The 26,394-nt window shown below is 42.7% G+C and overlaps 1 protein-coding gene across 2 annotated transcripts in view; it reads right to left on the reverse strand.

Moving 5' to 3' along the window:
- Positions 1–26,394, reverse strand: part of LOC110529348 (serine/threonine-protein kinase PAK 6) — a 39,582-nt gene that overhangs the window by 2,258 nt on the left and 10,930 nt on the right. For both annotated transcript variants that reach the window (XM_021611484.3, XM_021611485.3), the window contains exons 2-9: positions 26,009–26,142; positions 12,688–12,927; positions 7,537–8,181; positions 6,886–7,365; positions 4,043–4,176; positions 3,374–3,500; positions 2,822–2,947; positions 52–186 (exon numbers count right to left, since the gene is read on the reverse strand). In XM_021611484.3, coding sequence (XP_021467159.2) covers positions 52–186; positions 2,822–2,947; positions 3,374–3,500; positions 4,043–4,176; positions 6,886–7,365; positions 7,537–8,181; positions 12,688–12,891 — 1,851 coding nt within the window. In that variant the 5' untranslated portion in view covers positions 12,892–12,927; positions 26,009–26,142. The remainder of the gene's footprint in view (positions 1–51; positions 187–2,821; positions 2,948–3,373; positions 3,501–4,042; positions 4,177–6,885; positions 7,366–7,536; positions 8,182–12,687; positions 12,928–26,008; positions 26,143–26,394) is intronic.

The following is a 26,394-nucleotide window of genomic DNA, read 5'->3' on the forward strand; positions in this document are numbered from 1 at the left end:
GTAGTGTGTTAGTGTGAGTGTGTGTGTGGTATGTATCTATATCTATTTCACCTTCTGTGTGTTCCTGACTGTGGGTGGCGGCTCGTCCCTCAGTTTCTTCATAGCTGCCACTGGTGTGTCGCTGAAGTACGGAGGCTCTCCATCCACCATCTCTACCACCATGATACCCAGGGACCACACATCCACCTGCCAGACATCAGAGACATTTACAATAATTAACACACACAGAGCCTCACGTACCCTCTAAAAGCATATCCAGAGACCTTCCATCCACCTGACTGACACAGGAACATAAACACACACCAGTGGAGGCTACTCAGAGGAGGAAGGGGAGGACCATCCTCCTCAGTTAATTTAATAAAAATAAAAATGGTAAAACATTTTAAAAAGTAATCATTTTTAGATAAAACTATACTAAATATTATCAAGTCATCAAATGATTGATTAAATTATTATATTTTGCAAAGAAGGTCTACAGTAGCCTCAACAGCACTCTGTAGAGTAGCACCATGGTGTAGCCAGAGGACATCTAGCATCTGTCCTCCTCTGGGTATATTGACTTCAATACAAAACCTAGGAGACTCATGGTTCTCATGTGGTGAGTAGTTGACTCAGAGAGAGAAAGACAATAGTTGAACCATTTTGAACAAATTAATTTCTTCCAAAATGAAGGAGATGCAAGATAGAAATATATATATAGAAACAGATTGAAACTGGAAAAAAAATACACTTTCTTAGCTAGCAAATGCAGCTAGCTAGTGCAGCTGACTGAAACACCCTGCTCAAACACAGGGATGCTATGTTAGCTATCTGTGGCTATGACTAGCCAACACAACACTGGAACTCTTCCAAGTCAAGGTAAGCTTATGGTTTTATCAATCTATTGCCACCGGGGCCCACCGGTGTAACTGCTAAACTGCTTTTCTGACTGTACACTGTAAGGTTACTGCAGGATTGTAGTGGGTTTACTAATGCATTAGTTCTATTAGCTATGCTGATTATGACGTTACTTTATCTAATATGGTGACAACGATGTAGGCTGTGTCTAGCGGTTTGGCTTGGATTTTTTTTTTTTTGTTGCCTGGTCACATATAGCTGATGTGTTGTGCATTGAAGTCCTCAAGCGAATGGGGAGCGGTGAGAGGAGGTGACCGCATGGATACGAGAAGGAATACAAAGTGGCTGTGTTCACGAGTGGTCAGGGGTGTATTCATTCCGCGGATTCTGTTGAAAAGTGTTTCTTAAACGGAAACAAATGGAACAAAACGGGGATAAACATACTTGAATTTGTCCAATAGAAACTCTCGTTTGCGATTGTTGGACTAATGATTACATCCTATATCAGCTAGATGCGTCTCTCGACCTGTGTGCAACTGCGTTGTAAACTTTAATTCATAGGCTATGTTGTAGCAACCTCATGATGGGTACAGGGAACATTAGAGTATCATGTAGTAGCCTAAACCTATCGATGTTACATTGAACTGGGTTAATGGAATGTGAATGACAGTCATCCAATATGCTGTAATAGGCCATGCTCATGAAAAAAAAAAATCCTCCTCACTCATTTTAAACGGCACTCATCGCCACTGACACACACACCCATAGAAACGGCATGCTCATCCATGTCATATCCTGTACAAGCATTCATTGAACATCACACACTATCACACACATTCAGTGACAGTACACACACTGTCTTTCTCTCACATCAAACACACACTTAAGGATGGAAAAAGGTCCCTCCATCTCTGTTGAATCCCGATAAGAAAATACCTCGGTGGGTAACAGATAATCCTGCCTGTCTGTTTTAGGCAGTATTATCTAGTGCAAGGAGTATCCGGCCTGAAGTGGTGAAGGAGAGGTGTAGGCAACAGTAACAGGATCATGTGTGTGTTTTTTGTGTGTGTGTGTGTGTGTGTGTGTGTGTGAATGAAACACAATGTGCAAAACAATAAGGTCAAAACATACAGTGAGCTCCAAAAATATTGGGACAGTGACACATTTTTGGTTGTTTTGTACCACAGCACTTTAGATTTTAAATGATACAATGACTATGAGGTTAAAGTGCAGACTGTCACATTTAATTTGAGGGTATTTTTACCCATTTCGGGTGAACAGTTTAGATTTTTTGTTGTTGTTGCATACAGTCCCCCAAAAGTATCGGAACAAATTCACTTATGTTTTTACATTTTTTAAATGTAACCTTTATTTAATTAGGCAAGTCAGTTAAGAACAAATTCTTATTTACAATGACGGCCTACCCCGGCCAAACCCTAACGACGCTGGGCCAATTGTGCGCCGCCCTATGGGACTCCCAATCACGGCCGGTTGTGATAGAGCCTGGAATCAAACCAGGGTCTGTAGTGACGTCTCAAGCACTGAGATGCAGGGCCTTAGACCGCTGCGCCATTCATTTCTATTGTGCAAAAAATAATCTGAAACACAACCTAAACAAACAGCAAATGTGGAGTCACAAGCTCTATGTAGTCATCACGTGCTAGGAATATGGGACCAAATACTAAACGTTTGACTACTTTAATACACAGTAGTGAATTTGTCCCAATACTTTTGGTCCCCTAAAATGGGGTGACTATATACAAAAAGTGCTGTAATTTCTAAACGGTTCACCCGGTATGGATGAAAATACCCTCAAATTAAAGCTGCCAAAACAACAACACAATTGTCACTGTCCCTAAACTTGTGGAGGTCACTGGATGTGTTTGAGGGACACATCACTGTTTCAGATACTCTGTTCATATTGTAGAATGAGACAACCTACTAGCAGTCAAACAAACACAGTTTTGGTTGGTTGTTCTGTTACCTGAGTTCCATATGGCGTCTTTGACACAACCTCTGGAGCCATCCAGTATGGTGTTCCAACCAAGGACTTCCTTTTGGGGATGTCTTTGCTGATCTGAGCACAGAATCCAAAGTCTGACAGCTTGATCTAGGAAAATAATACAATAAAAAAATACAAAATAAATGAATAAAAGGCCATAAAAATTATTGGATACATTACAAATTACTGAAAGGGCCAAATTCCAACATGCTCATCTTAGCTTTAAATTTAGCTTTAGCTTGAACTTTATGCCATTGATATCATTACAATTTGCATAATCACAATTTAAGATTTGGTCTTCAGTGATTGAGAGTTCTAGAGGTTTATCTGTAGTGGTGGGTTGGTAATTAGGGGATGGATAGGTAGAGGTGCTGGGTAAGGGCTTTTGGAGACGGTTTCTGCCCTAATTTTGTTAGTTCAAACCCGGCCATTCCTGCCCCCAGGAGTACATACAGTTAGCTAGCGCAATATTTTGTAAGGTGTTCTGAGGTTCCAGACCGGGTAGAAATTATTTCTAGATGTGGCTGCACTTACCCTCCCATCCAGCGTGAGCAGTATAGAGTCACTCTTGATGTCACGGTGGATAACTCCCTGGGAATGGAGATAGGCTAACGCCTGTAGCACAGCCTCGCACACGGTGGCTATCTGCTCTTCATTCAGCCTGGTATGAAATGACATGCAACTTAAACTTGTTATCCAACATTCTAGTCAGCCTTTGATATAAAATTGTAGTTTTTTTGTCTTTGACACAACATCCATCAGGTTAATCATGTTAGCATTAGCATCATGTGAATCGTTCTCTTCTTTTGTTATGTCAGATCAACATTGTACTGTTCTCCAGTGGACCAAAACGTAGTAGGGAATTACAGAGGAATCTTGTTGCAACACGTGCCAACTTGTGTTATTGTTAGCCCCTCCTTTATTTTGGCAATTATAACAATTACATTTCTTCTTTAACACAAAAGAAGGTATGCAGGAGTGGGTGGCAATACTTGCCATAACTTCTTGACCAAATGGGATTTTCCCAAAGCAAACTATTACTCATCTCATTCTACCCAAAGGGTTTGGTTTGTGTACATTGTCATGGCATTCTGAAAATTATTATTAATATATATAATATGATTTATGAACATCACTGTTGCTAGGAAGTATTCTGTGTTTTAAGCTTCACAACATTGCTCCTCTTATTGACAGACCCTTTACCTGGTTTCAGACACGACGTTGGTTAGAGCGCCACCCTGCAGGTACTCCATGATAACCCACAGCTCCTCTTCCACCAGGGCACTCCTGTACATCTCCACAACGTTATTGTGCCGGTAGTCCCTCATGATCACCACCTATGGTTACAAATGTACATGAGAAGAGGTGCTTAGAGGGCTATTATGTCCATACAGTTGAAGTCGGAAGTTTACATACACCTCAGTCAAATACATTTAAACTCAGTTTTTCAGAATTCCTGATATTTAATCCTAGTATATAATCCTAGTAATTCCCTGTATTAGGTCAGTTAGGATCACCACTTTATTTTAAGAATGTGAAATGTCAGAATAATAGATGAGAGTGATTTATTTCAGCTTTTATTTCTTTCATCGCATTCCAGTGGGTCAGAAGTTTACATACAATCAGTTAGTATTTGGTAGCATTGCCTTTAAATTGTTTAACTTGGGTCAAACGTTTCAGGTATCCTTCCACAACCTTCACACAATAAGTTGGGTGAATTTTGGCCCATTCCTCCTGACAGAGCTGGTGTAACTGAGTCAAGTTTATAGGCCTCCTTGCTCGCACACACTTTTTCAGTTCTGCCAACAAATTTTCTATAGGAAAGAGGTCAGGCCTTTGTGATGGCCACTCCAATACCTTGACTTTGTTGTCCTTATACCATTTTGCCGCAACTTTGGAAGTGTGCTTGGTGTCATTGTCCATTTGGAAGACCCATTTGTGACCAAGCTTTAACTTCCTGACTGATGTCTTGAGATGTTGCTTCAATATTTCCACATAATTTTCCTCCTCATGAAGCCATCTATTTTATGAGGTGCACCAGTCCCTCCTGCAGCAAAGCACCCCCACAACATGATGCTGCCACCTCTGTGCTTCATGGTTTGGATGGTGTTCTTCGGCTTGCAAGCCTCACCCTTTTTCCTCCAAACATAACAATGGACATTATGGCCAAACAGTTATATTTTTGTTTCATCAGACCAGAAAACATTTCTCCAAAAAGTATGATCTTTGTCCCCATGTGCTGTTGCAAACCGTAGTCTGGCTTTTTTATGGCAGTTTTGCGGCAGTGGCTTCTTCCTTGATGAGCGGCCTTTCAGGTTATGTCGATATAGGACTCGTTTTACTGTGGATATAGATACTTTTGTACCTGTTTCCTCCAGCATCTTCACAAGGTCCTTTGCTGTAGTTCTGGGATTGATTTGCACTTTTCGCATCAAAGTACATTCATCTCTAGGAGACAGAACGCGTCTACTTCCTGAGTTGTATGACAGCTGTGTGGTCCCATGGTGTTTATACTTGCAAACTATTGTTTGTACAGATGAACGTGGTACCTTCAGGCGTTTGGAAAATGCTGAACCAGACTTGTGGAGGTCTACATTTTTTTCTGAGGTCTTGGCTGATTTCTCTTGATTTTCCCATGATGTCAAGCAAAGAGGCACTGAGTTTGAAGGTAGGCCTTGAAATACATCCACAGGTACACCTCCAATTGACTCAAATTATGTCAATTAGCTTTAAAGGCACAGTCAACTTAGTGTAGGTACAATTCTGACCCACTGGAATTGTGATACAGTGAATTATAAGTGAAATAATCTGTCTGTAAACAATTGTTGGAAAAATTACTTGTGTCATGCACAAAGTAGATGTCCTAACCGACTTGCCAAAACTATAGTTTGTTAAGAATAAATTTGTGGAGTGGTTGAAAAATGAGGCTTGCAAGCCGAAGAACACCATCCCAGTCGTGAAGCACTGGGGTGGCAGCATCATGTTGTGGGCCGGCTTTGCTGAATGAGGGACTGGTGCAGTTCACAAAATAGATGGCATCATGAGGGAGTAAAATTACGTGGATATATTGAAGCAAAATCTGAAGACGTCAGTCAGAAAGTTAAAGCTTAGTCGCAAATGGGTCTTCCAAATGGACAATGACCCCCAAGCATACTTCCAAAGTTGTGGCAAAATGGCTTAAGGACAACAAAGTCAAGGTATTGGAGTGGCCATCACAAAGCCCTGACCTCAATCCTGTAGAAAATTTGTTGGCAGAACTGAAAAAGCTTGCGCAAGCAAGGAGGCCTATAAACCTGACTCAGTTACACCAGCTCTGTCAGGAGGAATGGGCCAAAATTCACCCAACTTATTGTGGGAAGCTTGTGGAAGGCTACCCGAAACCTTTGACCCAAGTTAAACAATTTAAAGGCAATGCTACCAAATACTAATTGAGTGTATGTAAACTTCTGACCCACTGGGAATGTGATGAAAGAAATAAAAGCTGAAATAAATCATTCTCTCATCTATTATTCTGACATTTCACATTCTTAAAACAAAGTGGTGATCGTAAATAACCTAAGACAGTGCATTTTTGCAAGGATTAAATGTCAGGAATTGTGAAAAACTGAGTTTAAATGTATTTGGCTAAGGTGTATATAAACTTCCGACTTCAACTGTAAGTAATCTATCCATTTAGATAGGCAATCTATCCATGTAGATAAGCAATCTTGACAGACAGATGATATCTAAAAGTAGCTTTTCAAGCTCATTGGGAGAAAGTCTGTGTCTATCTACCTTTCAGACTAGACATGCATTTATTAATTGAACAGAATGCTCAAATTCCAAGAAACTGTTGTGTAGTGAGGTTTACATGTCATTAAGTGCAACTCACTATACAATAAAGTCCTCTGTTCTGTCCTAAACCATTAATGGAGGCATGCTGTTTCATATCTTGTTTTAGTCCTTCAGGCCAGATAGGAACCCACAACCTAATGACATACTAACATAGTTCAGCCTTTTTTACAGTCCAATTCTGACCGTTTACCTCCCATTAACATACTGCATACCTCGTTAAAGAGCAGCTCTCTGCGCTGCTGCTTACGGAGATCCATCATCTTCACCGCCACCTGCCGACCGCTATGCCTCTCGCGGGCAATGCACACGACCCCCGTGGAGCCCTCCCCGATCTTCACAAAGTTCTCCAGGGAGGTGCGCGGGTCGCCCTTGTCCACTACCATCTGCAGGGCCGCCTTGAACTGCTCATGGGTCACTTTGGCCGGCTCAGGCTCTGGCCCGAGCTTGGGCTGTTGCTGCTGGGCCGTTCCTGTTGAGCTGGTGGCCGGGGAGCCCGTGGGAGAAGGCCGGGGCTGGGATGGGCTGTCCTGTTTGGGGAGTAGGGGCATGGTAGCCCCCTGAACTATTGGTGATAACAATCCAATGGTGTAGCTGGAGGAGGAGCGTGAGGGTCTGTGGGTTCGCCCTCGGCCTGCGATCAGGCTGCTGGTGCCATTGGGTAAGGACATGGCCGAGGGCCCTAATGAATTCATCTGGGAGATGACAGGAAAGATATTTTAGCATAGGCCTTCGACAAACTAGAAATACAGGTGATCTGCAATGACAGGTGTAGGCAACTCCAGTCTTGAGGTGACCACAATGTTTCCTTCCAACAAGACACAGCTTCAACATATCAATGCTAAATGGAAACGGAAGAGGCTTACCTTCAGGTCACAGGACGAGTGGGGTCTCTGAGGAGAAGTATCCTTGGAGGAGGTCAGAAGGTCCGGCAGGTGATTGACCCCAGGCTTGACCCTCATGTTGACCTGCTGCTGCGTCTGCAGGGTCTGCAGGTTATAGCAGGATGCCGGCCTCTGATTGGCTACCTTGCCCTTTTGCGGCATCCCCATCTGTTGTCCCGGCCGATTTATAAGTCCGGACCATTCGCTACGTGTATAATGACCTGTGCCGCCTCCTCTAGGGGGCGTGGGGACTGGCCCCTTCGGCAGAGGTGCAGGTTTATCCCCAGCTGCCGTGCTCATCTCATGCGTCGACTTTGCCCGAGGCAGTACCCCATTGGGCTGGAGGGTGGATGTTTTCCTAAGAGCCAGTTTGGGGCTGCCGTTCTCGCTTTGTACCTGCCAGTAGCTGTTACCGCCGTTATGACGCTTCTCTTGGTCCAGCTCCTCATACTGATACGTGTCCCCTTCGACGAGCTCGCCCAGACGCCCCATGGAGCGTGCCCGTTGCCGCGCCGAAGGACTGCTCTTCCGGAGCGAGTTGGAACTGGTGACGGTAAGACGAGTCATCTCTGAGATGACGTGGGAGATGTAGTCTCCGTGTCCTATGAAACTCCCCCTACAAATGGTCTGAAAGGGAGGACATGAACAAAAACAGTCAATATTGGTTCTGGAACATGGTAGGCTCAACCAGGGCCCTATTTCATGGGCTGGCTGATAATTAGAAATGATATAAATTGTTAATAATCTCTTTAGAAGCGCTGTGTAAAAAAGCGACCTATACTGATTTTATCCATTCCTATCCCTCTCTGTGCAAAACAGACTTGCCTCAGGTCAGAGGTCAGGGATATTTCAACCTCTCCTACAGTACACAAAGTGTTCTTACCACTGGTCTCGCACAGAGGTCATAGTTCAACTCTCAGGCCCCAGTTTTCAAAATACTAACTAACTGCAAAGACAGACCACTTAGGGAGCGGTCTAAATTGACCCAATTGTTACCCAGAGGAAAATGGGGGAGGGTCATGCTTTTTTTAGTTCAATCATAATATCTCAATTATAATATCTCGATGTATGCCTGATGCTGCCCCTCATCCCTGATTCGCTGCCTGGTGCTCAATATCAAGTGTGCCGAGTGTAGTCTTAATTAAATGATTCATAACCTATACTATAGGCTATATGAAGAGCATGCTGGGAGAAGCACAGGGCAGAGCTATGTTTCTAAGAAAATGAACTTCCTTACCACGTTTTTGCGCTGCTGAGATGGTGTACATAAAACTAGACTACACTGCATTACACACAGCCATGGATAGGCATTCCCAATCATGGGCCCTGGCCTGCCCTGCTCTTGCTGATGTAGACCCTATTGTGCTGCCTAATCAATGATTGTGCTGTGTACAGTGGCACTTCAGGAGGCAAGTCAAAGGCTTCTTCCAAAAATTATTGTTTTATTTTGTCAAAAAAAATGCAATATCTCTGCATGCGGACTAGGCCTACTGATGTCCTTTTAAGTTTGAGAGGGAGAGTGTGAAGATGAGAAGGAGGACCGGAGGTAAGCTTGCTACTGCTATAATTGATTTAAATAAAATCAGTACGTTTCATTGCCCATAATGAAGCTGTTTATCAGAGTTATTGGCCTCACAATAAGCCATATTTCAGTAATTTACTTAACTTACATTACTATGAAGCGGCAACCGCAAAGATGCACAGCGCACACGGGTGCTGAAAGTAGGCTAATTCATTTAAACACTTTTCATTTCAATTTTACCTTAGGCTGCTAACAACGAGGGCTTTCTGTCAGAGCCTATTTCTTCCTATTCCAGAAATAATAGGTATGCCTACCTGTTTGACAGACTAAATTATAGTCTACTATCCATAGATTTTGTCAGCCAATCCCTTCAGTCACTGTGCATATCTCAGTGTCAGTGAAGGGCTTGGTGTGTTAAGTTAAAACCAGGGCTCGAATTGTAATAATTGTATTATTATTTGGGGTATAGGGGAGATTCACTTGTTTTTTTTAAGCGTTCAGGGAGGGTCGGGTAAAAAATATATTTCACTGAAGAGGGGGGGGGCATCCATTTTCATTTCACAGAAGCCCATTTTTCTTCAGGTATCCCTCATTATAAATAACGTACAGTCCCTTAGTCAATGACAGGAGCCCCCAATTATCTTTCTAATGAACAGCAGAGAGAGCGAGAAAGTAGGAGAGAAAAATAAAGAGGGAGAGAGATGATGATGATGATGTGATGATGATGATGGGTTAGCTATCAGGGTCAGGAGCATGATCTTGACAGCCTCTCGGCTAATGAATTACTAGGCATGACTGAACACTGCTCGTGGTAAAAGTCTGTGAGACAGTTTAGTACAAAATGAACTTCAAGATTATCACCATTATCTCTTCTTTGAATCCCCTCCTCGGGTATATCAATAGACATCCAGTCTGCACGTAAAATGCCATGTGGTCTAGTGGTAACTCTCCTGGCGTAGACACATGTATAATCCTCTCCCTACCAGAGACCGGGGTTCAATTCCCACTCCTAACCCTCCATCTGTTTTCCCCCACCCTCCTGTATCCCCTCTGATTTACTCCCTCGCTAAATAAAACACGTAAAAATACCCTGAGTATATATTTAAAAGGAAGAATTCCAGTCTGAAATGGAGTGTTTTATAAACAAACAATATATAGGCGGTCTAAGAGTGTGACACTGTATCTCGGAAACTATTTTCATTGCTCCTGTTGTGTACCTTGAAACCAGGTCAGGCCTAAATGGTGCGTGAAAATAGAGCCCTGTGTGTAAACAGTTGCACCCAACACGAAGCTTGATAAAAGTGCCTTGAGATTGCTGGGAATGGTTCCATAAACAAATGAGGGCAAATAGAAGGTAAGAACAAAGGTTGGTTATGGTAGGCCTAAACTGTGCTCTACTGGTCAATGATGTGTATGTGGTCATGATAGTTAAAAAAAAAAAGAAAGTTAAACATCTCTGTGCAGTATTACACAATGAATCAAGTTTTTTGAGTTTTGACAGTATATTGGTTTAGGTAGTCGCAAAAAAGTTTCACTTAGTTTGAATGCACAGATTCATTTTGTGCAAGAATACGTTCATTGGTGAGTAACGCTAAATGTAGGACTGACACAAAATCAGTTTGTGTGTTGTTGAGTAAAAAGGGCTCCTTGATTAATTTACATGCTGCAAGTATTAGTACTTACCTACTATCTATGAACTTAATTTCATCTCATTACATTATTTGCTATATTCAATCTGTTCAATACCAATATCCCCCTAAAGCATGTTTGTGTATACACCATTCTAGTATACCATCCTGTTTGCAATGATTGAAGATCATGAACAGATCAACTTTCACATTTTGAACATACCCATAACAATTGTATTATTTTCTTGAGGGACTTTTTAGGTGTGAGGTTACTTTTTAAACACAAGGACAATGTATCAATCAAAACGTGCTGTAAAAAGGGTAATTTGTGCCAATACATGGGGAAGTGGTGAGGATACAACAGGCACATGAGGTAACCAACCTTTATCCTCAGGGTTTTTCTCACAGGTTTCTGTTGTTGTTGCAATTTCCGTTAACGCACCATGGATGACATGGCCGTGTGTCATGCAAGGTGTAAACTAAACTAAGATTCTCTTTTTGTCACAGGATGAAATATGACCTAAAAGATCAACATACTGACATAGGGAGAATGTTGCCTCGAAAGAGTATCACAAAAAAGTTGGTTCATTAAGCGCTTTACCAAACACTTCCTCTAACTGTGTATTAAAAAAACAAATAAACCCGTCATTCAGTATTATTTTTTTTATTTTTTATTTTACCTTTATTTAACCAGGCAAGTCAGTTAAGAACAAATTCTTATTTTCAATGACGGCCTGGGAACAGTGCCTGTTCAGGGGCAGAACGACAGATTTGTACCTTGTCAGCTCGGGGGTTTGAACTCGCAACCTTCCGGTTACTAGTCCAACGCTCTAACCACTAGGCTACCCTGCCGCCCCAGTATGTCAGCTAAAACAAGTGTGTATTTTTACCAATGCTTTCATATACAGCACGTATAAAGACACACAGGTATTTATCTGAGTCCTGTATAATAAAGTATTTGCATGAAACACGCTGAATACACAGAAGCATTGTCACGCCCTGGTCTTTATATTTTGTGTTTTCTTTATTATTTTGGTCAGGCCAGGGTGTGACATGGGTTTATTTATGTGGTGTGTTTTGTCTTGGGGTTTTTGTAGGTATTGGGATTGTGGTTTAGTGGGGTTGTCTAGAATAGTCTATGGCTGTCTGGAGTGGTTCTCAATCAGAGGCAGGTGTTTATCGTTGTCGCTGATTGGGAACCATATTTAGGCAGCCATATTCTTTGAGCGTTTCGTGGGTGATTGTTCCTGTCTCAGTGTTTGTTTGCACCAGATAGGCTGTTTAGGTTTTCACGGTTCTTGTTTTGTATTGTTCGTGTTTATTATTTTATTGAACATGAATCGAAATAACCACGCTGCATTTTGGTCCTCCTCTCCTTCGACGGAAGAAAACCGTAACAAGCATGCAGATATCATGATTGTTATGTACTTGAATTGGGTCAAGTGAAACTGAACATCAAATGCACAGTAGTTGACAACAGCAAATCCACTTCCGTACATTTAACTCTGAAGGTGTTTAAATGTAACACTTTCAGTGCCCATATTAGTTCCTCTGAATCCAGTGTTAAATTAACACTTTCGAGTTTTGAAAAAAGAACACTGCCTTTAGAGTTAATTTGTTAATGATAATAATAATGATGATAATGATAATAATAATAAATATGATGATAATTATGATAATGATAATAAATATGTTAATAATAACGATAATAATAATGATTATAACAATAATGATACTAATGATGATAATGATAACGATTATAACAATAATGATAATAATAATGATAATAGATATGATAATAATAATGATACTATTGATAATAATAATGACAATAATGATAATTATGATACTGATAATGATAATAACGATAATGAAAATAATAATAATGATACCGATAATAATAATAATGATGATGATAATAATTATGACAATGCTAATAATAACAATGATAACAATGACAGGGCCTGAGGCACCCCACTGTACCTTCTTGGGCCTGAGCTCCACATTGGTGATCCGGGACGGGTCCACCACTGGTTTTGGCCTCCTCAGGATGTCAATGACGCTCTGCCACTGGGGCGGCAGGCCCACGAAGCACCCCTGCACTGCGTCGAATGACGTGTGGACCCGATGTTCAAAGTCCTGTGGCGCCGAGATCTCCGGCCTCCGCTTCTTTTTCCGCCGGAACATGACGAGACAGCCGGTGAGGGGCGGGAAGAAGGAGGGCTGGGGAAAGCAAGGGGAACCCTGTTACCACCGGACGTCAACAGCTTCTCAGCCAGAGCCATTGTGGCAGTATATCAAGAACACACACACACTGACACACACTCTCTCTTTCGGTAGTGACACGCTCAAGCAGACATGCAGGGAAAGATACCCTCTGGTACGTTGCAGTCAATGGGAAAAGACGAGTATCACTGGGTTGACGTTTTTCTCAACAAATTCCAGTCGATGGGAAAGACGAGTGTCACAGGGTTGATGCTTAAGTGAATACATTGCATTCAATGAGGTAAGATTAGAATCACAATATGGACGCATAGACAAAGCCATCACAAAAATGACACCCTCCCTCCCTTTCCATCTCTTTCTCCCTCCTCTCTCTATATTTCTTTCTCTCTCTCCTTCTTTCCCCCTCCCTCTAACCTATGTATTTTTCTCTCTCACTCCCACCTCACTCGCCCTTCTCACTCCCACCTCACTCGCCCTTCTCACTCCCACCTCACTCGCCCTTCTCACTCCCACCTCACTCGCCTTTCTCACTCCCACCTCACTCGCCCTTCTCTATCTCCCACCTCACTCGCCCTTCTCACTCCCACCTCTCTCGCCCCTCTCTCACTCCCACCTCACTCGCCCTTCTCTATCTCCCACCTCACTCGCCCTTCTCACTCCCACCTCTCTCGCCCCTCTCTCACTCCCACCTCACTCGCCCTTCTCACTCCCACCTCACTCGCCCTTCTCTCTCCCACCTCTCTCGCCCCTCTCTCACTCCCACCTCACTCGCCCTTCTCTATCTCCCACCTCTCTCTCCCCTCTCTCACTCCCACCTCTCTCGCCCCTCTCTCACTCCCACCTCTCTCGTCCCTCTCTCACTCCCACCTCTCTCGCCCTTCTCTCACTCCCACCTCACTCGCCCTTCTCTCTCTCCCACCTCACTCGCCCTTCTCTCTCCCACCTCACTCGCCCTTCTCTCTCTCCCACCTCACTCGCCCTTCTCTCTCGCCCACCTCTTATTGGTATGGGAAACGTGTTAACATTGCCAAATCAAGTGAAATAGATAATAAACAAAAGTGAAACAAACAAGAAAAAAAATGTACAGTAAACATTACACTCACAAAAGTTCCAAAATAATAAAGACATTTCAAATGTCATGATGTGCAAATAGTTAAAGTACAACAGGGAAAATAAATAAACATAAATAGGGCCAAATAGCATTCTAGTTGGCTCTGTTTTTGGTTGATTATTTTCAATGTCTCAAGTAATTATCTCGTGATTTGGTTGGGTGGAATTGTGTTGCTGTCCTGTGGGGTCTGTTTGTGTTTGTGAACAGAGCCCCAGGACCAGCTTGTTAGGGGACCCTTCTCCAGGTTCATCTCTCTGTAGGTGATGGCTATGTTATTAGCAGGTTTGGGAATCATGTCCTTTAAGGTGGTTGTAGAATTTAACGGCTCTTTTCTGGATTTTGATAATTAGCAGGTACTGGCCTAATCCTCCTCTGTATGCATTATTTGGTGTTTTGCATTGTACATAGAGGATATTTTTGCAGAATTCTGCATGCAGAGTGTGAATTTGGTATTTATCCCATTTTGTGAATTATTGGTTGGTGAGCGGACCCCATACCTCACAACCAGAAAGGGCAATGGGTTCTATAACTGATTCAAGTAGCCAGATCCTAATTGGTATGTCGAATTTGATGTTCATTTTGATGGCATAGAAGGCCCTTCTTGCCTTGTCTCTCAGATCACTCACAGCTTTGTGGAAGATACCTGTGGCGCTGATGTTTAGGCCAGGGTATGTATAGTTTTTTTTGTACTCTAGGGCAACGGTGTCTATATTTTTTGGAACACCATTATTATTGTCTTACTGAGAATTACTGTCAGGGCCCAGGTCTGACACAATCTGTGCAGAAGATCTAGGTGATGTAGGCCTTCCTTGGTTAGGGACAGAAGCACCAGCTCATCAGCAAACAGCAGACATTTTAATTCAGATTCTAGTAGGCTGAGACCGGGTGCTGCAGACTGTTCCAGTACCCTCGCCAATTCGTTGTAGATTGGGGTGATCAGTCCTTGGTTCCAAATATTGGGGAAGATGCCAGAGCTAAGGATGATGTTAAAAAGTTTAAGTATAGCCAATTTGAATGTGTGGTGTGTATAATCATTATCATTTCATTTAGGATACCATCAACTCCACAGGCCTTTTTGGGTTGGAGGTTTTGTATTTCGTCCTGTAGCTCATTCAACGTACCTCGAGAATCCAGTGGGTACTTATAGTCTTTAATAGTTGATTCTAAGATTTGTATGATCATGTAAATGTTTTTGCTGTTTGTTCTTTGTTATAAAAGAGAAGTGGTTTATCCATACATCTCCATGTTGGATAGATAACACTTCGTGTTGTTGTTTGTTAGAGTCTATGGATTCTTCAATTACATTGAGCTGATTTCTGATGTGCTGTTCCTTCTTTTTCTGTAGTGTATTTCTGTATTGTTTTAGTGATTCACCATAGTGAAGGCTCAAGTTTTATGGGTCTCTGGGTTTTGGTTGGATAGGTTTCTCAATTGATTTCTTATGTTTTAGTATTCTTTATCAAACCATTTGTCATTGTTGTTCATTAGATTTTTTTTTTTTCATTTTTAGATTTGATAGGAAAGCTGAGAGGTCAAATATACTGTTTATGTTTTCTACTGCCAAGTTTACACCTTCACTATTACAGTGAAACGTTTTGTTCAGGAAGTTTACTTTTTTTGGTACGTTTCCACAATACTTTCCTTCAATATAGCATTTCTTAATATTATTCAGTTCCTTTGGATTTGATGCCTCATGATTGTGTATTGCTCTGTTCAAGTAGACTGGGATTTTCCTGGGATTTTGCTCCTCTCTCTCTCCCACCTCTCTCTCGGAGTAAAGATGTGGAGATGAAGCAAGGGTTAGGGTTGAATTCCCCCTCTCCCACTACATGGTAGAAAGGTAGGCCTCACTTGAAGCCTGGCCTAGAGTTAATGTGCTTTTGAGTGACATCGGTAGAACAGTTGAGGCTAGAAACAAAATTCACACAGGATTGTTCAACAGACGCTTCCGATGAACGCAAGCCTAGATCTGACCCTGTGAAATGAACTCTGCACAGAGAACAAGGCTTTTCTTCCATAGAAAAGCATTACCTACAGCTCTCACATAAGCATGAAGCCCCTGTTGACTGTGATTGAACCGTCCTTGCAGAAAACAAATCGTGACCATATAAGGATGCCCTGTATTGAGGTTCAGCTTCCTGTGGCAAACAGAACGTGTCTTATTTCATATTCAACATGTTCCTTCATTCTTTCCCTGTAGTTACACAAAATCACTGTCTTCCATCCTCTATAGAACGGTCATTTCTGAAGAACGTACAGACTTGAAAGGGGACCGTTAAAGAGTGTCCCCAGTAGGCTGTACATTGAATTTCAGCTTCCTGCGATTACAGGGAGTGACTTAATTGGGGGTCATAGGGGTCACATATTTGACATATTTGGGATTGGGGGACTCGGCATATAAAATGTAAATTCAATCGACCCAAAAGCCTTTTTGACAGGCAGGCAGACAGACAGACAGATTCAAGTTTCAAGTCAATCTAAAAAAAATGTGATCAATATCCTCTTCAGAATTCATTCAAGAATTCATAAAAGGGATCTTAGTTTCTAGAACTGCAAGACCCTTGTGTCCAATACACTGCCTGTCTGCCAAATCAAAAATCGAATCAAATTTATTTTTCACATGTGCCGAATAGGGCGTAGACTTTCTCTTGTTGTGCAGCAACTCACTGCCTTTCTGAAGACAAACAATGTATACAAAATGCTTCAGTCTGGTTTTAGACCCCATCATAGCACTGAGACTGCACTTGTGAAGGTGGAGAGATTGGTTTTTTGGAGAGATTGGAAACCCAAATTGGTCTACACGGACAAGTTCTGCCCTGGTTTAGATCTTATCTGTCAGAAAGATATCAGTTTGTCTCTGTAGATGGTTTGTCCTCTGACAAATCAACTGTAAATGTTGGTGTTCCTCAAGGTTCCGTTTTAGGACCACTATTGTTTTCACTGTATATTTTACCTCTTGGGGATGTCATTCGAAAACATAATGTTAACTTTCACTGCTATGCGGATGACACACAGCTGTACATTTCAATGAAACATGGTGAAGCCACAAAATTGCCCTCGCTGGAAGCCTGTGTTTAAGACATAAGGAAGTGGATGGCTGCAAACTTCCTACTTTTAAACTTGATCTAGGTCCCAAGAAACAAAGGGATCTTCTGTTGAATCTGACAATTAATCTTGATGGTTGTACAGTCGTCTCAAACAAAACTTTGAAGGACCTCGGCGTTACTCTGGAACCTGATCTCTCTTTTGAAGAACATATCAAGACTGTTTCAAGGACAGCTTTTTCCTCATCTACGTAACATTGCAAAAATCAAACATTTTCTGTCAAAAAATTATGCAGAAACATTTATCCATGATTTTGTCACCTCTAGGTTAGACTACTGCAGTGCTCTACTTTCCGGCTACCCAGATAAAGCACTAAATAAACTTCAGTTAGTGCTAAATGCGGCTGCGAGAATCCTGACTAGAACCAAAAAATGTGATCATATTACTCCAGTGCTAGCCTCCCTACACTGGCTTCCTGTTAAGGCAAGGGCTGATTTCAAGGTTTTACTGCTAACCTACAAAGCATTACATGAGCTTGCTCCTACCTATCTTTCCGATTTGGTCCTTCCGTACATACCTACACGTACGCTACAGTCACAAGAAGCAGGCCTCCTAATTCTGTTATATCTGGAGTATTTATCCTGTCTTATCCTGTGTGCTGTGTGAATTTAAGTATGTTCTCTCTAATTCTCTCTTTCTCTCTTTCTTTCTTTCTCTCTCTCGGAGGACCTGAGCCCTAGGACCATGCCTCAGGATTACCTGGCATGATGACTCCTTGATGTCCCCAGTCCACCTGGCCGTGCTGCTGCTCCAGTTTCAACTGTTCTGCTTGCAGCTATGGAACCCTGACCTGTTCACCGGACGTGCTACCTGTCCCAGACCCGCTGTTTTCAACTCTCTAGAGACAGCAGGAGTGGTAGAGACACTTTTAATGATCGGCTATGAAAAGCCAACTGACATTTACTCCTGAGGTGCTGACCTGTTGCACCCTCGACAACTACTGTGATTATTATTATTTGAATATGCAGGTAATTTATGAACATTTTAACATTTTGGCCATGTTCTGTTATAATCTCCACCCGGCACAGCCAGAAGAGGACTGGCCACCCCTCATAGACGGGTTCCTCTCTAGGTTTCTTCCTAGGTTTTGGCCTTTCTAGGGAGTTTTTCCTAGCAACCGTGCTTCTACACCTGCATTCCTTGATGTTTGGGGTTTTAGGCTGGGTTTCTGTACAGCACTTTGAGATATCAGCTGATGTAAGAAGGGCTTTATAAATACATTTGATTTACAGGGACATGCTTACTTAGTTAAGAGCTCTATCCAAACAATGCAGAGTTAAAAAGTAACAAAAATTTGCCAAAAAATGTTAAATAAATGTAAAATAACAAAAAAATATAACAAAAAAATAACAAAAAAATATACAAGGAGTACCAGTACTGAGTCAATATGCAGGGGTACAAGGCAGTTGAGGTAATTGATATATGTACATGTAGGTAGGGGTAAAAGTGACTAGGTAATCAGGGTAGATAATAAACAGAGTAGAAGCAGCATGTGTGAGGAGTGTGAAAGGTGTCTGTGTGTGTGTGTAGCGTCAATATGTGTGTGTGTTTTGTGTGTATGAGTGCATGAGTGTCTGTCTGTCTGTCTGTCTGTCTGTCCGTCCGTCCGTCCGTCCGTCCGTCCGTCCGTCCGTCCGTCCGTCCGTCCGTCCGTCCGTCCGAGAGAGAAGGCGAGAGAAATGAGTGGAGGGGGAGGCAGGGAAAGGAGGGAGAGAGAATGGAGAGAGGAGGGGGGCGCGGGAGGGGGAGCGGGTGAAGGAGGGAGAGAGAATGGAGAAAGGAGGGGGGCGCGGGAGGGGGAGCGAGTGAAGGAGGGATGTGGGAGTGAGGAGGGGGAGAGAGAGAAGGGGGTGAGGGACAGGGAGGGAGGGGAGAGAGAGTCAACAGACAGACAGAGGTAGGGAAATAAAGAGGGATAGAGAATGGAGGGGGGGAGGAGATAAAGAAGGGGAGAGTGAGGGAAGGTGAGAGAGAGGACAGAGAGAGAGAGGAGGGAGAGGGAGAGATGAGGTCGAGGGAGGGTAAGAAGGAGGGAGAGAGAATAGGGGGGAGTTAGGGAGGGGGAGGGAGTAAAAGAAGGGGGAGGAAGAGAGAAGAGAATAAGGGGGGATAAAGAGGAGGTAGGAGAGTGAGAGAGACATGAGATAAACGTGAAAAAAGTCCCCCAAAAGTTTTTGGGGCCAGTGCTACAGAGGGCTATATCGGTCCATTGAAACACAGCTAGTAAAGGCTCAGTACAATACCTTTGTGATAAAAACATAAATACATAACATTACATTTAAAAAAAACTGTATTCCAATTTTTCAGAGGGTGCTGCAGCACACCGTTTTCTCCCTCGCTCTGTCAGGCCACACCTCCCCTTGTTAATTTGAAAAAGATTTCGAGGCTATACAGTGTTTGTTTACATTTACATTGTTTACAAATAATGGAGTAAAACAAGTTTAAATGTTGGGTTCTTCCATATTCTAGTCCAAAACTGTATGTAAAAACTGCAGATTGCCCCTTTAATGATTAGGAGGGAAAATATAAACTGACCTTAGATCAATTTATAGGGTCAACTTCCCAACTCTATCTCCTTCTGTTAGCACAACGATAATGGTCCCCTTTAAGCCATTACTACACTACATAATCAGTCACGCACCACAGCATTACTACACATACTATTGTTAGCTGTCTGTCACTTTCTGCACTAAGAAGCACTGCTAGGACGGGCACCTGAGCGTGATTGTTCTGTTAGGGTTTCAAGGCCGTTTTCCCCAGACCCAGATTAAGCTGGTTCCTGGACTAAAAGCACTTCCATAGGATATTCTCCACTGAGTGTGTTTTTTTAGCCCAGGAGTTAAGGTTTGAAAAGATTTCAGCATCAATGACACAATAGGTGACCTGTCATAACCTAGAAAAAAACCGGATCGGAAGACGCTGTTCTGTCTTAACCAGTGGAGATGGATTGATCTCCAGAGAGTATAGAGAGGATGTGAATTTGGTAGTTGTTTACTGCTTCTTCAAATGACAGACATGACTTTAGCACTTCCAGGAACGCTTTAAGGTTTTGACCACGTGTGTATGCACAAGGTTGAGCTTACATGTGCATGCACGCAGGACTAGTCAATGGTATGTCTTGTAACCTGTACAAACCACAGGCCCTACTTTCCTGGCTATGTTTTTCTTAAACTCTTGTGGAACAAACTCTTTTTTCTGTTGCAAAACGTTTTTGCTACTGTGAGCTCTTAATGAATACACTCCAGATCTACAGTGATCATTCATGTGACATGAATTATCAAGATTATTAGCATATCTGACATTACCCAGATGCCGATTTTCTGTTATATCTGATTCATCACTGTGAATCCAAAACAATATTTCACTGTCACTTTTCCTTTCTATGTCCAGCTTGGCAATGCATAACTTCACCTCCACTGAAAAAAGCAACCAAAACTGCTACCAGTGTTGTACTCTCTGTAAGTACCAGAATTTACCATTTGCCAATCCACATAGACAAATATCATCTAGATACCTGTAGAAACATGACAAAAAATATATACTTTAGAAAGAAAATGTATCCATGTGAGAGACACAGACTTCATTGAAGAATCATCTCTTCAGTGGGTCATATGATTGAGTGTATTCTGGCCCAGGAGTGTGAAGGTGAACAGAAAGGCTCTGGAGCAATGAACCGCCCTTGCTGTCTCTGCCTGGCCGGTTCCCCTCTCTCCACTGGGATTCTCTGCCTCGAACCCTATTAAAGGAGCTGAGTCACTGGCTTACTGGTGCTCTTCCATGCCGTCCCTAAGAGGGGTGCGTCACTTGAGTGGGTTGAGGCACTAACGTGATCTTCCTGTCTGGGTTGGTGCCCCCTCGGGTTCGTGCCGTGGGGGAGATCTTCGTGGGCTATACTCAGCCTCGTCTCAGGGTAGTAAGTTGGTGGTTTGCGGAGTTGGCCCAGTCTAGGGGTATCATTGGACGGGGCCAGTGTCTCCTGCAATAGTTTGTGCTGGGGGGCTAGGGTCAGTCTGTTATATCTGGAGTAATTCTCCTGTCTTATCTGGTGTCCTGTGTGAATTTAAGGATGCTCCCTCTAATTCTCTCTCTCTCTCTCTCCCAGAGGACCTGAGCCCTGGGACCATGTCACAGGACTACCTGGCCTGATGACTCCTTGCTGTCCCAAGTCCACCTGGTCATGCTGTTGCTCCAGTTTCAGCTGTTCTGCCAGCGGTTTTAGAACCCTGACCTGTTCACCGGACATGCTACCTTGTCCCGGACCTGCTGTTTTCGACTCTCTCTCTCTACCGTGCCTGCTGTCTCTAACTCTGAATGCTCTGAATGCCTTTCTAGGGAGTTTTTCCTAGCCACCGTGCTTCTACATCTGCATTACTTGCTGTTTGGGGTTTTAGGCGGGGTTTCTTTACAGCACTTTGTGACATCAGCAGATGTAAAAAGGGCTTCATTAATATATTTTATTGAATTGATTGATCATTGGGGCATTGTTACTTCCCCAAATGACGGTGTGATAATGACTCTGAAGGGGATGGCTGCCGTTTTACGGTCTCCTAACCAACTGCCCTATTTTGTTTATTTTTTCGCATTGTTTGTAGCTCATTTCGTACATGTTGCTGCTACTGTTTCTTGTGGCCGAAAAGAGCTTCTGGACATCAGAACAGCGATTACTCACCTCGAACTGGACTAAGATTTTTTTTTATGAGTCCGACGCGAAGGATGTACTGCTTCGTCGAGACAAGGCCCAAATCCCTGTCATTTGCATGAATAAAAGACGTAGAAAAAGAGGGAGGGCGGGGTGCCTTGTAATAATTTGCCAACCAGTGGGTTAAACCACCACTACCGTCCATATAATTGGCCAACGTGCAAGCATTGGAAAACAAACGGGACATTCTACGATTAAGACTATCCTACCAACGGGACAGTAAAAACTGTAATATCTTATGTTTCACCGAGACGTGGCTAAACAAAGACACGGATAATATAGAGCTGGCTGGCTTCTCCATGCATCAGCAGGACAGAGCAGCTACTTCTGAGAAGACGAGGGGCGAAGATGTATGTCTAATTGTCAATAAATGCTGGTGCACAATGTCTAATATTAAAGAAGTCTCTTTAATATTAAAGAAGTATTGCTCGCCTGAGGTAGAATACCTCATGATAAGCTGTAGACCACACTATCTACCAAGAGAGTTCATATCTATATTATTCATAGCCATCTATTTACCACCACAAACCGATGCTGGCAGTAAGACCGCACTCAACGAGCTGTATAAGGCCATGAGCAAACAAGAAAATGTTCATCCTGACATGGCGCTCCTAGTGGCCGGGGACTTTAATGCTGGCAAACTTAAATCCGTTTTACCTCATTTCTACCAGCATGTGCAACCAGAGGAGAAAAAAAAACTCTAGACCACCTTTACTCCACACACAGAGACAAATACAAAGCTCTCCCTCGCCCTCCATTTGGCAAATCTGACCATAATTATATCCTCCTGATTCCTGCTTACAAGCAAAAACTAAAGCAGGAAGTACCATTGACTCGCTCAATACGGAAGTGGCCAGATGACGAGGATGCTACGCCTCAGGACTGTTTTGCTAGCAAAGAATGGAATATGTTCTGGTATTCATCCAATGGCATTGAGGAGTATAACACCTCAGTCACCGGCTTCATCAATAAGTGCATCGACACGGATTACAGGCAACATTCGCACAGAGCGAAAGGCTAGAGCTGCTGCTTTCAAGGAGCTGGACACTAATTCGGATGCTTATAAGAAATCCCGCTATGTCCTCAGACAAACCATCAAACAGGCAAAGTGTCTATACAGGACTAAGATTGAATCCTACTACACTGGCTCTGATGCTCATCAGATGTGGCAGGGCTTGAAAACTATTACAGACTGCAAAAGGGAAACACAGCCACGAGCTGCCCAGTGACGCGAGCCAATCAGACGAGCTAAATGCCTTTTATTCCCGTTTCGAGCATGCATGAGAGCCCCAGCTGTTCCATACGACTGTGTGATCACGCTCTCTGTAGCCGATGTGAGCAAGACCTTTAAACAGTTCAACATTCACAAAGCGGCCTCCCGCCGTGCCACTAGAGATCCTGGTTCTAGTCCAGGCTATGTCGTAGCCAGCCGCGACCGGGAGACCCAAGGGGGCGGTGCACAATTGGCCCAGCATTGTCCGGGTCATGGGAGGGTTTGGCCGGCAGGCATGATCTTCTCCCATCGCGCACTAGCGGCTCCTGGGGTGGGCCGGGCGCAATGCACGCTGACACGGTCGCCAGGTGTATGGTGTTTCCTCCGACACATTGGTGCGGCTGGCTTCCGGGCTAAGCGGACATTGTGTCAAGAAGAAGTGCGGCTTGGTTGTGTTTCAGTGGGCGCACGGCTCTCGACCTTCGACTCTCCCTAGTTTGTTTGGGAGTTGCAGCGATGGGACAAGACTGTACCAATTGGATACCATGAAATTGGGTAGAAAATTTGAAAAAATTGATAATATTAAAAAAATATATAAAAATAATAAACATTCACAAGGTCGCAGGGCCAGACGGATTACATGCTTGGACAAACTGGCAAGTGTCTTTACTGACATTTTCAACCGAGTCTATAATACCTATATTACTCACAGGCCAGATCCTCAAAAAGTTCTACAGCTGCACCATCGAGAGCATCCTGACCAGTTGCATCACTGCCTGGTATGGCAACTGCTCGACATTTGACCGTAAGGCGCTACAGAGGGTAGTGCGACGGCCCAGTACACCACTGGGGCCAAGCTTCCTGACATCCAGGACCTCTATACCAGGTGGTGTCAGAGGAAGGCCCAACAAATTGTCAATGACTCCAGTCACCCAAGTCATAGACTGTTCTCTCTGCTACCGCACGGCAAGCATTACAGAAGCTCCAAGTCTAGGACCAAAAAACTCAAAAGCTTCTACTTCCAAGCCATAAGATTGCTAAACAATTAATCAAATGGCCAACCAAACTATTTTAAATTGACCCCCCACTTTTGTTTTTTACACTGCTGCTAGCCGCTGTTCATTATCTATGCATAGTCATTTTAAAAATGACCAACAGTAACCTGTACCCCTGCACATTGACTCGGTACCGGTAAGCCGTGTATATTGTAATGTCATTTTCTTGTTACTTTTTGATTTTATTGTTATTTTTTACTTTAGTTTATTTAGTCAATATTTTCTTAACTCCATTTCTTGAACTGCATTGTTGGTTAAGGGTTTGTCAGGAAGCATAATAATATAGTCTATAATTTAGCCCAAACAACTACCTCTTTCCCAACTGTATTTAATTTATTTATTTATTTTGCTCCTTTGCACCCCATTATTTTTATTTCTACTTTGCACATTCTTCCATTGCAAATCTACCATTCCAGTGTTTTACTTGCTATATTGTATTTACTTTGCCACCATGGTCTTTTTTGCCTTTACCTCCCTTATCTCACCTCATTTGCTCACATCGTATATAGACTTGTTTATACTGTATTATTGACTGTATGTTTGTTTTACTCCATGTGTAACTCTGTGTCGTTGTATGTGTCGAACTGCTTTGCTTTATCTTGGCCAGGTCGCAATTGTAAATGAGAACTTGTTCTCAACTTGCCTACCTGGTTAGATAAAGGTGAAATAAAATAAAAATTAAAAAGCATTTCACAGTAAGGTCTACTACACCTGTTGGTTAAGGGCTTGTCAGTAAGCATTTCACAGTAAGGTCTACACCTGTATTCGACGCATGTGATAAATACAATTTGATTTGACAAAAAGAAGAGATGTAGTTTGCTCCCTGCACCTGATAATTGCAGACAAGAATGGCATTTATAAATGCCAAAATGTGACACTTTGATCAACTGTTCAAGGCCCACATTGTCATCACTCTGCCTAGGGCTCGAATGGTCACCCCACCCCTCTTGTTGTTTAGTGGTACAGTCCATGACTTAGAAGTGCTGGTTGGTGTGTCTCCAAGTCCAGGTAGGGTTGGCAGATGCAACATAACGTCTCACTAAAGTAGGTAAGTCAATATTTATCTAAGGTCGGAAAGTAAACTAAGGGAGCTGTCCCGAGAAGTGGGATATTGAAATGACACATTCACTCTGAGCTAAACGGTTGTATCAGTCTCACTTACTGCACTGTACTGAATGTACAGAAGAGGTTACATTTTGAACGAAGGTCAAGGTTACAGTTACAACAACTAAACATGGTCAACAAAACATTTATTATTTGATTTTTTTGTCATGGTTCAGTCATGCCACTGAACCAGGAGTTTATTCTATTAGTATTTCAGTACTCCTACCAACATTAATCTTTCTCTAAACTGGCCATACTACACTAATGTCCTTTCACTCAGCCCTCTCTCATAGTTGCTTCTCATTAAAGCACACTATTCACAAGATCAGAGGGGTCGTCACGGTAACATGTTATGACACTATACATAACTGATTCTGCTACCCTCATGAGCAAAGTGTTCTGAATAAAAGTTCTGTGCGGGACATCTGAGAATGAAACTGACAACATTTCAAGTAAATTAATTATATTAATTAAAAGGGGAGGTTCATTAATTTATCTCCAATGATAGAATGTTAAATTCTTGAATTGAGATGAATGGCTTGACTTTATTTCAAAGCTACCTACATAAGGACTTCATAGCACAAATACTCATTTTATCATGTACCCATTCTCCATGTTTCATATAAAATATATTGATTATAATGTACAGTTTCCATATCTGATGTCAAACATCACATAATAAACAGATTAGCCACAGATCTCGGGACATGCTGTAGTTGAAGTATAAATATTGTCAAGAAACAAGCGTCTTCTGGAGGCTAGAGAAGAGAGGAAGCTGTGTTGAGTCTTACCTGTCTTTACCGTAGTCTTGGGTCTTCTGCCTCTCTTAGTCTCTTTTTAATCCCGGACGAGCAAGGGCTTTCTGTCCAACGTCTGTCTGTCCGTCTACCCTTAACCCACCACTGGGGTCTTAATGATTCTCGACCTGGAAGGGAAAGAATTACTTAGATGAAACTAATGTTATTTTCTTTCCCTCTCCCTCGCTTTATATCCCTCCTACTGTTTGATCTGCGGGTGTGGTGGAGGATACAGAGAGACAAGAAATTAGATCTAGAATAGTGTCGCTCATCTGCCGCTACGGAGGATCTCTTCCACTCCTCTAACTGGCTTGATCCAGAGTGTAGATAGTGGAGGCTAATGGATAATAATGTGTCGTGGGATCCCTGTTCAAGTCGAT

The sequence above is a fragment of the Oncorhynchus mykiss genome, chromosome 8, assembly GCF_057628025.1.
Source record: "Oncorhynchus mykiss isolate SJ-2025 chromosome 8, ASM5762802v1, whole genome shotgun sequence".
Lineage (NCBI taxonomy): Eukaryota > Metazoa > Chordata > Actinopteri > Salmoniformes > Salmonidae > Oncorhynchus > Oncorhynchus mykiss.